Raw genomic sequence first — 13,904 nt, forward strand, 5'->3', positions numbered from 1 at the left:
CCTTTTTAAACCACAGCAGCTCTTTAAAGTGATCTTGTTTTCCTTGGCTGGCAAAAGAGGAGTGTTTTGTCTTGAGACGTCTCTTGGCACCGCTGCTGCATTTGACTAGTTTCCCCTCGCCATAAAAAGCTGAAAGAGAGTAGCTTTCACCAATTTTACTTCTTTTGGTCTTTCTGAACTGTTGCATTACTATGACAACCGGAAACATGCATATTAAACAGTCTGTTTGAACATGTTTGAAAACTTAATATGAATGAAAATGTGGCTCGCGTCTAACCTGCGTGGACTTTTAGGAACGAGAGAGGGACAAATCATGAACGACCTGATCATTAATGAGTCGTTACTAGAGAACAGACTGGGAGATACTATATTAATGAATCTTTAGGTAATGATTAGTATCTGTAAATCAGAGTAACGACCACTTTCTTCACTGATTAGCTCTGAAGCTTCGTTACGTCATGATTGATTGCACTTTACAACTATGAAACTATTAAAGTCCAATCAAAACTTCCATAAAGTAACGGTCAGATAGTCATAAAGTAACGAAGGCCTGCATTGTAACTACTCAATATGATGCACCTCTTTACGTAGGCGTGCACAAACAGTTAATTATTAAGAGGTAATTAGTAATGAGTGGCTACTGCCAAGTGTTACCCTCCACTTTACTTTTTCTTGTTTTCTCTCTAGTTTAATTGTCTGGCTGATTGTTTGATGGTGTTGATTTAGCTTTAATTGGCCTCCTCACCAAATGCAGAGAACTCCACTAATTGACTGCTAATTTGCATCTTTTATCGTGTTGTTCTTGTGACTGTTTATTTTTAGTTTGATGTGGTGTGAAGGTTTCTGTTTTACTAACTGTACACTGATTAATTTCTACGCCTCTAAAACACCTTCACTTTGCTAATATAAATGACACGAACACAAGAACACACACACAAGCAGGAGCAACATCGTTGTGACCTTTAATCTCCAATTTGTTTATCTTAGCAGGAGTTTACAGGAACAGCAAGCAGAGCAGAATACTTGTCACTGTGTGTGTGTGTGTGTGTGTGTGGCTGAGTCAGAGTGTGTTTTAAGTGATGAGTCAGTCCAGTCCTGTGTGGCCCTTATCTTGTCCCCATTAGGCTGTTGTAAGCAGCTTAAGTGTCCGTCCCCTTTTTGTTGGAGCTCTGCGTCCAGGACTTTAGTGTCCCCCAAGAGAGAAAATAGCTCATCCTCGCCCCCTACTTAGCCTCCTGCCAGTCTGCTTATCCTCCTTCTACATGTTGGATTTGACACATACATAAATGTGAAAACCCATATTTGGCCAGTATCAGGCAGTACCAGAGGACAGCTAGCTTGTTAGCTACATGACTAGCTTTGTTTTCGCTTTGGTCATCTTTGTCTTTTGAGGTATAATTGGGCAAGTGTGATAATGTTTTATAGATGGAATATAAGCTGCATCGCTTCACCCTGTGTGCCTTTGGCAACAACTGTGACATGGTTTTGTGAATTTGCGACTGACTTGCGCCTTTTATCGGGCCTCTTCTCCATAGCAACGGATTATGGTATTTTAGTGTTTAGCCAATAACAATAAACTGACAGAAAAGACATTTCTCAGAAAGGAAATTGAAATAATTACAATTGACGTGCATAACATAAACCTAAAGCATCAAACATCACGTTGGAACCAGCAGCTCCTGCAGAGTTTGTTTGGTAAGTAATGAGTGCAAAGTTGATGCAGTGCCACAAGAGTAAATGGAAATATGACTAATATGAGCTTTAAAAAAAAGTAGTTGTTTAAAATATCTGATAGAAGTATTTTTTAGAGGAGGGCCCTAGGCAACGTATGATGTAACATTTATCACAATAAATCATCTTGTGCTAAAAGAGGCTTAGTCCTCACTGCGCTCCTTAATGGCAGTCCTCTTGAGATGAGGCTGCTGTCTCTCCAAGTCTCTTCTGTGGACCCCAAACTGTTTATGAGCCTCGTTCATCCTCTCTTCACTCCTCCACTTCTGAAGGACAGTCCACCTTTCTGTCTTTCATTTCTTTTTTTTCCTGCTTCCCTTTGACCGACTGTATTTACTGAGACATTTCTGCTCTTCCCTTTACGACGCTCGCTTTTCTTTTTATCCTTCTAAATAAATGTATTCAAAACAACTAAATGAAATAAGTTACTGAATTGTCTTTTGTCTGACATTGTTTTCATAACCACTGAGTGAGGCAAAAACCACTAAGTGCTACCAAGATGAAATCAAATATAAGCAAATTCAGCTTCTTGTAAAGGGCCGCTCTGTTTTCAGCAGAAATCCCAGTGTACTGGAACATTTTAGATGTCAAGTGGTTTCTTAAACTGATTCACACGCTACTGTTAGACCAAAAGCATCCGACTGCTTCTATATTCGTTTTATTGTCGGTCTAAACTACTGATTCAGGGTGGAAGCTCCGTGAGGCAGCCGTGGTTTAAGGCCTCGTCCTTGGCGGAATGAAATATTCAGTATCCAGCGCTGCTCTGTGACCTGCTGCAGCACTACAAGAGAATCCACAAACATTCAGGCTGCAAACCTTACCTGCCCTCTTGTTCTCCTTCACTTTTACCTCATTTTCAGTCATTCTTTTCCTGTATGTGTGTTTTTTTTTATGCTCTTTGTTCTCTCCCCAACCGACTGTACAGCACCTTGATTTGTCTTTCTGGATTCTTCCTCTGTTAAACTGTGTGTGAACTGTGAGGTGCGTTGGATGATTTATTGTCTATATTTAGTAAAGCTTGTCAAATACCTGCATGTGGGTTCGATAACCAGCAAGTTTTCTTTTTTTCTTTATGGCCACAATACAGAATTTCATCAAGCTGTGGCAATACCAATAAACACCCTTTTTGTTTTTCTTCTAAAGTCTTCCAGATGAATGTCATAAAGAGCCACTCAAAAAAGATCTATGCCATTCCTTCACAGTGATTCACAAACGCTCTTCAAAGATGTATTAAAAGCCTTAACATTATAATAACAACTGCTTTTGGTTCTCTTATCACATTTTTTAACATTTCTTTTCCGTTCGTCTCGCAGTGGAAGTTTAATAACTCTGGCTTTTGTTCTCTACTGTCAGCCAGTCATTTTCCTATCTGTGCTCTGAACTACTTCAGGTAGACGTCATCCATCTTGACACTTTAATGGCCTCAAACGCATGCACATCATTTCTTGACGATAACTGACAAAAAAAACGTAACCCTGATATTTTATTTTAATTACTTTTGCCGAGTGTTGAAATGAACATTATCCTTTAGAGCCCTTATGTTCCTGGACCTCGGGGCCCTTTGAAACCCACACAAATCCCATTATGTATTTTGAAAAATTCATTAGATTTCTACTTGAAAAATCAATTGGTTTTTTTTACCTTATCATGTTGCGCCTGAGCTTACTGGTCATCAGAGACTTTCCCTTAACCTAAAGGTCACAACTTTCAACCACAGCCAATTACTGTCCATCAACAAATGTGTCTTTTTAAAAGACAGTCAGCCTCTATCTGGTCACAGTGAAGAACAGAGAAATGGCTGAAATGTCAAAATGAAAAGCTGAGTAGATTCTTGTTTGACTGGCAGGGGCATTTTTTTCCCCAATTTTCTTTTTTTCCCTTTTTAATATATCCATAATGGCAGTGGTTGTTGTATTTAAACTGAAATGTCACTGTGTTTTGCTCTCGCCATTGTCAAAAGTATGTCAAATATGTTTTGTTGTTGCTGTCAATCCAAAGAGAGAAATAAACATCAGAATGAAAGAGATGAATACAAAGCAAACCTTTTGAGTTTGATTTAAAAAGCTACTACAACTACCATAAAGGAATCCTGCATGAAATCAGTTTCTCCAAATAAATATGCTATTTCTGTCTAAGTAAATCTTGTATTTAGCAATATACTGGCAAAGCAACGGTTGAGCATATGGATCAACATCAGAGAAGTGGATCATGCTGCAGGAGTGTTTTGAGGAGATAGGGTTACCGATCCGCAAAGCCAGTGAGGTTGTGGGGGTGGAGCTGGACTCTCTGACGGTGGTGGCAGAGAGGAAAAAGGGGAAAAAGAGAGCAGCTATGGCTAGACAGGGCTGTCAAGGGAAATCACCTCGCGAAGAGGTGGGGGAAGACGATACCTGCAGCAAGGGCCCACCTCTCTCACACACACACACACACACACACACACACACACACACACACACACACACACACACACACACACACACACACACACACACACACACACACACACACACACACACACACACACACACACACACACACACACAACAACACAAAAGTATGTCTTTGTATAAACTCAACCCTTGTTGAATGCTAATGCCTTTATTCTTTCTCTTTCTTCTTCTTCTTTCCCTCTTCGCCTGTCTCTCCTTTCCTGTGTTGTTCCAGATGTGACTCAGAGAACCGTTACCTTGGTAACCCTCTCCGAGGAACATGTTATTGTAAGTATCCAGCCGCCACTGCACCTGTGTCTCCCTGGTCCTCACGCACACGCATACAGAGCTGAAGTCGGTTCCTGCATGCTATGTCAATCTGTGTCCTGCGATCACCATTTCTGTACCCAGAAAGCAGATGCTAACCCTGCTAGCCCTCCGGACTTAAAGTGGCTGGAGTTGATGTTTACTTCCATGAAAGAAAATGGACTCGCTGAACAGAAATTCTCTCCGTCAAACAGTGTTGAATCCTTTGTGACAGAATAGTAACCAGGTAGTTTAGGAGCTAGATCGCTGTAAACTTGTGTAGTTTCCTCTTTGACAGAGGACAGAGGCTTTTGTCAGGTTGAGTTATGTTGGTAACAGATGAAGGCTTCTTATGCAAAAACGGATATCTGTATTTATTTATTATCCTCGATCATATTTTTTTTATGCACTTCGGGGAATATCAATCAAATCAAAAAAATAAACTCACTGTTACAAACACTCATATTTGTGCCAAAATATATCTAAAGAAAACAACTTTCAGCACAGTTGAGGAGCTTCGAGGAGGGTGTGACACCAAAGCAGTGTATTGAGCCCTATTTTGGCAAAGCAGCGACTGTTAGCAGCACGTCTGGAACTACTCGGCATACAGATGGACACAACTGAGTGAACAAATGTGACACACACTAATATTTGTATTTGCTTTCTGATTAAAAGGGGTCTCAGAAGTCGAACATGTATCTAGAAAAGTATATTGCTTCTTGACTCTGTGTCTGTACTTTTTTCTTTGTTAGCATTTTTAGTTTTCCTTGAGACCCAGAAGTGAACTAGAATCCGTCATCTGGACAGTTCATACAACTTGATAGATAAGATAAGACAGTGACAGGGCCACATGTTGCCTCTGAACCTAACCTCACTGTCTAGAGGTAGAATGAAGGTAGCATGATACTTAACAGTAGTTTTCAATCCATGGAGACGCATCACTGAGGCGTTATCTTCATGCTGTACTGAGTTCAGCTCGCTGTGAAGAATATTGAGTTACTTTGCAGTACCTTTAAATAAAGGAAGGGCTCATCCAACTTGAATAATCCCCCAAAACAACTCATATGACCATTTTTGAAAATTACTATAAACATTTTCTGATCTGAAACTTCTGTAGTTAAGCTGTTGTTAAATTTAGGCAACTAAACTTCTTGGTTAAGGTTAGGGAAAGATTGTGGTCATGGTTTAAATCAACTGTAGCTTGGCGACAGTATGCAAACCATTTTCTTCTGTGTTTAAGTTCTTTGTACAGTACATCCCACCATCCACCTCAACCTCCCTCCTATTAGGTCTTGCTGCACTAATAACAATGTCGTGCTTCTTCTGCCTTTGCTTTTGAGAGAGGACAATCTTCAAGGTTCATTCTTGAAGTTGGAAACATTGCATGACCACGAAAGGTCGCTTGTCAGGAAAATGTGAACGTTGTCGTTTGAAGCTCACAATCGACCAATGGTGTCATTTTTCTAATGAGGACAGGGTCATCACTATCACGCATTCAGGTCTACCATAGTGGAATAATTGTGTCTGAGACACTCAGTCTCAGTTACTGAATCCTATATAAAAGAACTCGAGATGATGTTAATAAAAGAATACCAACCTTGTGTTGCAGCTGGTTACAAAGATTTTCCTACTTTTAAGATGGATAAAAAGAGAGAGGACGTGTTTCTGCCCAGGACTTTGTTTTCCTGTTTCCAGATGCTAGCAGGGATCACATTGACTTACCTCATTTGCAACAAATTGCTGGTTTTCCTTTTAAAGGGCAGACGAAGGAGGAACGCTGTAGTCAAAACAGATGTTTTGAGGCACACGAGCACATGCTCACTCACTCACTGCATCACTCACGCACATACACAAATACATACACACGTTCAGTCTATGAATTCCCATCATCAGTTTTAATATTATAACAAACTAGAATAAAGTTCAAGTCCTGTCAATGTCAATAGCCCTCTAGCTTGAGTGGAGCTATCATTGTTTCAATGAGGGAGGCTTGAAAGGATACGGCAATCAGACGAGTCACGCCACAGATTGCACCGGTCACCTCAAATATGCCTTTGATCACGAAAACAACTTCTGTTCAAGGATGTGATTGAAGAAGGTAGCCTGGGTTCACCTTTACTGCCCCAAAGCTTTTATCTTAACATGCCATTTATGTTCCTTTTCAGACACAGTCTGAAATTTAGTCTTGAGAAATCTCCCCATTAAGGAGGCGCAGCAGTGAGTTAAAGACATCATATTTGGTATTCTAATGGTCTGTGACGATCCAGCTAACATTTGGGAACATAAACAACTTCCTGTAAAGGCTAGAATACGAGTTTGAACCTGTGATATCATCTGAAGCGAGTCGCGTTTCCCTCCCTCTGGGGTAGTGAGGTTTTTATTTTACACTTCATGGATGGCATGGTGTTACCCTCTCTGCTGGACTCCGGACTGAGGTTTGAAGGCACTAGATGGCACCAATGTCCTTGCCCAGTATTATAAAGGGCTTTAGGTAATGCAAATGCAAACAGTCGGACATAAAAACACACAAGCACAGGTTTTAATGGCTCTTAAAGTCTGTAGATACATGGCTCCATGATGTCACTATGGCTGCAGCTGAAATGGTGTGTGTGTTTTTTTTTTTTTCAGATGCATTTGACTGCTATGATTATGTTCTGTCATTAATGTGGCATTATCTTTTCTGCTGTCTATGAAATGGGGTCGGTTGTTTGAATAAGAGCAAGCGCACTCAGAAGTACACACATGAATGCACACAGCACCCGTTCTGGCACACACACGCTGAGAGATAGTGTGTTTGAATTACAGATTTAAAAGCCATCCACTTCCCTGTACTCCTAAGCAGACACAACTGCGGTTGAGGTCACTATAGTCTTAAATGTCATCGGAAGGAAGGTGCTGATAAAAAAAAAAGCTTCATCTGTGTCATATAAAATTAGTACTTAGAGTATATGAGAGGCAGCACTTTTCTTGCTGGAGATTCTGACAGATTTAATGTAGAAGTTTGAGAAATCTGCACCACCTGTGGATTTCTTTAGACATGAAGAGATGATGAAAATTAACTGGAATGTGAGGAGTATGTGAGTATTGTGACGGTCCATTTAAACGTTCATGTTGTTATTTACAAAGTGCATAAATGCAAAAAGAAATTCAAAAACGTCCCATATTTAGGAAAAGACAGAATCCAGCAGAGAACTGTGACATTTTTTCCTAGAATTTGGTGGATGTGGTAGCGACTATTTTAATGGTAACAGCCTCCACATTTGAAGACAAATAGACAAAGAGATCAACAAGGCCTGCCTCATTTGAAGTCCCAAGTGTCCCTTGCTGGGGATGCAGCCTTCTTTTCCCCAAATTTGGTAGGCTAACGAGCCAAAAAGGAGGTTAACCACTACTATAAAGGCAGGAACTTGCAATGACACAGATTCAGCCCACTAACTCGTAGACCAGTGAAGGATGAGCCTTAAAAGCGGTGTCACACCTGTGTAAGCCTGGTCCTTTAAGGTGATGGCCCCTGACACTGCAGAAATCAATGTATGTTGTTTCTCTCTGTTATATTTCACTGCTGCCAGAGAGAGTACACCAGGCTGGATTAATGCCATCCATGTTGCAGTAACCGACTGCTTTAAAGAGTACCAGCCCTGACACAAAACACTTACAGGGAACCAAAAGACCAGGGATAGAGGTTAAGCACTTGCCTCATACTCCTTAAAATAGAAAGCCATTATCTAAACCAAACAACCACTCAAGGTTGACCAGCTGAATATCATAACAAGTCCAGCACCCTTGACATCTGCTCTGAATCAGACATGTTCAGTAGTCTACTCCCTTCTCTCTCTGCCTGCCTCTCTGTTTCTCTTTGTATAGAGATACTATCTCAAAGTCCGTTGTAGGCTGACTCACTGAACTACTGTAATAGTCATAGACTGTGTAGTGTATGTGTGCTTCATTTACTCTATGGCAGATGTGTTTTGGATTCAAGCCTCAGCCTGACATTTCAGAGTGAGGGGTGTTTCGACCAGTCTGGTGAGACTGTAGATATTACATAATCAAGCTGGTGTTAGTTTATCTTTACTTTCATCAACAACTCTTGATGAAGTACTCTTAACAAGTACTCCTGTCTAAACAATAAAATAGGTTGTTTGTCATTGCCTTCCAAAAGGAAGCAAATGACTTCCAAAATCAAGTCTCATGGGTGTTTTCTAATCTGCCATCTCTATAGATGAGAGGCAAACTGCAGTCTACGGCGTCAAACCTGCCCAACTTTTTTTGTTGTTGTTTTGGTGGCTTTTGCAGGTTTGCAGCAGTATAACATTATACTACTTCTTCCTTTACTACTTTAGCATTTGTTGACAAAGTCCTTCATTACAATGAACACGTTAGTTGTATGTTTTATGAAACAACTCAAAACACATTTTTTTGCTTTGATAGAGGCTTCATTTTGGGCAGATGTGGTTGAGCATGCTCAGGAATGTGGTTCCATGAATACATTGTTTAAAGAAATTAACTACACTCAACATATTCATTGCAATGAAGGAATGTGTCACCCAAATTCAATGGTATGGCTCAGCCTTACAGACAATACAGACTTTTGGTTTTGGGATTGGTTGATAATAGAAGGGAATAAAGGTCCGCTTTAACATTTAATCACTACATCTGACAACTGTAGTCAGCTTCATTGTAACATACTGCAATTGAACAAAACTACACTTTGAAACGTATTCAGAAATTCATCTTGGTGAAATGTTTTCATCAGACTAAAAAATGTGAGTGTCCAGCTATGGACGGCAGTGTTCCTCATCTCACTCGGGGATGCAGTGCAGAGAGTGATGCTTTGGTTCAGTTAACACTGTCATATTGAACCACCAGTCAATTGATGAAAAGCAACTTTGCTATTTAATGAGTTTGCCCCCAGTCAGGCTAGCATTTATGAGAAGGCATCACCAGGACAACGCTTTAATGAACCACTGTCATATTCCATCACAGTCAGCTACAAAGGATGTCTAATTAGGGACGGCCACCAAGTGTCCCACCACTTCCACTGGAAAGACCAGCTAACACCGCCGCTTGCTGCCCTCAGGCCTGCTGGGAAAGCTTAGTCAGGCCAAACAACCGTGGCTCCAATATTTACTGACAGCCTCAAAACCGCAATTAAAACGACAATTAGTGATGGGCAGCATGAAATAAGACTGAATAATGATGTCATGTCCAAAATCTGAGTGGAGAGAAATGAAGAGGGCTGATTTATTATATCCCCAATTTCTACTAGATATGATTAGATTTCTTCTTATGGTGGAAGGATTATATCAAAGACAAATATCTAGACAAAAGCTAGCGAATGTTGGGGCGTATTCAGACCTCAAAGTAGTCGCATGGCAGTGATCAGCTGTCAACAACGTTCCTGGCCTGAGGCCGTTCATTAGACCACTATCTGGCGTCGGTCCAGGATGCCTCAATATTTGCTGACAGGCAGTCCGTCTGGATGCCTATCCAACTTGGAATAATTGGTCCTATCAGGCCAAAAACCTGTTTTGCAATCCAATAGTTACCCTGACAGGCTATTAAATATTCTAACAGATTTTAGATCAGTTTGAGTAAGTTTCAGTGAGAGTTTCACGTTAATTCAGTATTTTGGGAGGAAGCTCACACGAGATAGAAGAAATGCACACATTGGCTGTGTCTCAGTTCCATAACATATATTGAATAGTCTCCAGCTGAGACACTGGTGGTCACCTGACCTCATGCATATATTACTTGCAGGTAACCTTGACCTAGGACAGATAGTGAATCCGTGTGGTACTTGTGTTTACTCCCCTGGTCCTAACCTGTTTTCTCAGCGAGGTGATGCTGGAACATCTAGGCTGCGCTCCGTCAGGCAGGTGTTGCAAATGGGAAATAATGACTTGCTAACAAGCATTAAATGAAACCCCGGTGAGAGATTCTGACAAACTGACATTGTAGGTGAGTTCGCGCTTGTTTTGGATCTCTATTCGGAGCAGACTGCTGGAATATCCGATTACGTTCCGGGTGATGGCTTTCTCTTCTGCCTTCTCATTACCCATCATCAGTGTTTTGTTTCATATAGGCTGAATCCGCTTACATGTTAAGATGTAATAAGATCACCCATCTGTGAACCTGAGAATTTGGGATGGACTATTTCTATTTCAGTCTTCTGGGGATCGTTAATGCCTTTAGTGATAACTTGATACGATTCATCCAGAGTGAGAATTCACACATGTATGCGTGTAATTGAGATTGGTTAAGTGAAAAAGCTGTCAATTTCTCAGATGGGATTTGTAATTAGCTGAGATGAACTTTTAAACCTGGCTGATGCTCTTGTTCCCAACAGCCTTGAAGTCAAACACTGGAAACACACAGAGGGACTGGTGGAAGGTTTTTGTGCTGTACTCTCATTTGATGGGTTAAATACGCAGACACAAACACACCTGTAAACACATACACGGATGCACAAGCAGGTAGATGTATGCAACCACCCTAACATGCATCCAGCATGTACAGACGTGTACATGCTGGATGCATTGAGAGGTATATACACAAACATACTGTGCATGCACACACACAAATAAGCGCACACACACACATCCCTACCCCCTTTACAAAGTATAAAACCCCCCAAATACTCTGAAGTTGTACTGACGACCCTTATGGGATAAACAACTGAGCAGCAGCAGTGCACGTCTGCCTGGGAGGGAGGGAGGAAGAGAAAGATGTTAGGAAAAAATATTGTCTTTGATCTGATGATATCTGCTGTTCAGGCTAACTTGCCATGAAGGCTGAACAAAACAAGGGTGTTTGTCAAACATAATTTGCTTTCGTCTTGGTGACGCCCCGGGATTGTACAGCTGAAAGGAAGGTGATAAACTAAACGTCTCTCTCTCTACAGTGTGTGACACAAAGTTTTCCTGCTTGGTAAGTTGAAAAGCTCTTACAGTGTCTCTACTGACTGCTGCCACTCAGTATTAGACAACAACAGATTACCTGTAACAGCACTGGATGTTCTTTTTTATTCTGACATGTCTGACTGTCTGTCCACCGCTACCACAGTCCTCTGCTGCTGACTGCTGAGCAGCTTCTCTCTGGAGCTATAGACGGCTAGAATTTGGGAAGTGATGTAACTGTTGGATACAGTGGATTTCTGTTGCCGCCAGTACTCGCCTTATTAAACATATTGTGCATTGTCACGGTCATTACGGAATTGTAAAAATGCAATTTTATAAACCTGTACGTGTCATTACAGACTCATGTTACATCGAGAAATGATACCCATGAGCAGTGGTGGACGAAGTATTCACATATTTTACTTGAATAAAAGTCCACAATCTTAAGTAAAAACACAGAAGTATTATCAGGAAAATGTACTTAAAGTATCTAAAGTACCAATATCGCAAATTTGGTCTTAAATACAGTATTTGAGTAAATACCCTCAGTGACGTTCCACCGCTACACGATTTTAAATTGGAAAACAAAAAGAGCAGGGGGGTCAGATTGATACATTTAGGTGCCTTTACAAGAGCTCTGAAGCTGAAATCCATAGGTTTGCATACATTACTGCCCTCTATGATGGCCCAAGATGATAGAGTACATACGGTAGCGTCGTCTCATCGTTCTGTGATCTTAATATTATGATTGGTATTTTTGGTTTTATGTCTTCTGTTTTGTTTTTGAGAAGTGCTACAAAGATAAAGTCATTCTTATGATTAATACTGATGTAGCTACACGGGAGGGGGGCACAATTTCCATCAACCTCCATTTGTGTGGAAGGTTGACAGATGTGCAAACAGCAACTCAGTCTTAATTTACAGCATGTTTAGTGTCGGGCTGGGCCGTGATTGGCTAATTGCACTGCTGCAACAAAGCTCAGAAACAAAACACAGAGGTCTTTTTCCTACTTGCAAGCAGACATGAAACACAAAGCTGCATGCCATGACATTTTTGGTAATTTTATCCCTTCATTTTCACTTAACTGTCAAACAGCCCGCGTTACTACTTACCTACTGGAATCTGACCGACTATCGATTATGGTAGTTAAATACAATATCACAATATGTGAAAACATCAACTTTTGTTTGAGTGAAAAGTAAAATAGTAAGTGTATCCTGCCCGAGTCTGTTTTAACCTGAGCTGCCCTTGGATGCAGACATCATACACACACACCTGGATTACCCTGAAGGGTTAGCACTCAGCAGTCATGCTGATTAACTTAAAAAATATCCCCTCACCCCGTTATCCTCTCATGGCCACATAGCTGCTTTCTCTCCTTATTCCCTCGTTTCTCTCTTCTCCTCCTCGGTGTTCCCCTCCTCCCCTCCTCCCCTCCTCCATCAGCCAGGCACACAAGGTGACCCAGCGTGGCACCTGCTGTCTGTCCAGATGTTGAATCCCTGTGATTTCCTCTATATGTTGGCCATTGTCTCGCTGACAAAAGAGCTTCTTCCAGGAGCGGCTTTCAAAAAATGATCTCTGAGAGAACATGATTATTTAGACTCCCACTCGTGTTCTATTGATCAGAACGTTTGCTTGTCTAAGAAAATGAGCGCTCGTGTTCATATTCATAAATGGTTTGTGTGCATGTGATCGTACACACACACATGCTCACCTTTTTTTATTTTGTCACTGATTGAGATCTTTGACCAAAACTCCACCACTGTAGCCGTATTCATCTAATTGAATATCGACTCACAGTCAGCGTCTCTTCCATTAAAATGTCTGTGCTCGATGGCGCAGACGGGTTTTATGTGGAACCACATTATTAAAGGTAAAATGAGCGGGATCAAAGGCCAAACGCACCAAAAAATGAAAACGACCCCCAGAGAGAGCTGCATTATCACTGAAACACGTCATCACAATGAACATTTAACTGGCTGAAGCTTTTTCGTGCAATAATCAGAATCATAAAGCAGTGATGCACCACTGCAACAGGCTGAATGATTTAAATCTCTGGATGGGTTTGTTTTATCTCTCTCTTTCTGTCTTTGTCTCTCTCGCCGTTGCCTAGACAACCTGTTGATCGATTACCAGTTTACCTTCAGTTTGCTTCAGGAAGATGACCGCCACTACACCGCCATCAACTTCATGGCTACACCTGAACAGGTAACGCACTCAAAGGCCCACAGGGTTAAGTGATGAGTTGACTTTTGCTCCTCTTTACAGTTAATTCAGCATGTAAACAGGAAGTATTTCCAGATAAATGTGACTCAGTTTTTCATGTTTGTGACACACTCTTATGATCTAAACATCTAACGGCTGATAGGTTGGACTTGTTTTTCTTTTTAAAATGTATTTTTAATATATTCTTTGCATTTATTAGACAGTGGAGACAGACAGAAAACAAGGACAGAGACGTGGTCCCGCGGCTGAAATTAAACAGCGAATGTTGTGGTTACTTGTATGCAACATGGCGACCAAAGTTGTCTTTTATAA

General features: G+C 41.0%; 1 protein-coding gene across 1 annotated transcript in view; it reads left to right on the plus strand.

Annotated features, from left to right (window-relative positions):
• atrnl1a (attractin-like 1a) overlaps positions 1 to 13,904 on the plus strand; it is a 202,839-nt gene that overhangs the window by 84,163 nt on the left and 104,772 nt on the right. Inside the window, exons 22-23 of the mRNA XM_070916476.1 lie at positions 4,396 to 4,448; positions 13,480 to 13,574. Coding sequence (XP_070772577.1) covers positions 4,396 to 4,448; positions 13,480 to 13,574 — 148 coding nt within the window. The remainder of the gene's footprint in view (positions 1 to 4,395; positions 4,449 to 13,479; positions 13,575 to 13,904) is intronic.

This window comes from Enoplosus armatus, chromosome 12 (genome assembly GCF_043641665.1).
Source record: "Enoplosus armatus isolate fEnoArm2 chromosome 12, fEnoArm2.hap1, whole genome shotgun sequence".
In the NCBI taxonomy this organism is placed as follows: domain Eukaryota; kingdom Metazoa; phylum Chordata; class Actinopteri; order Centrarchiformes; family Enoplosidae; genus Enoplosus; species Enoplosus armatus.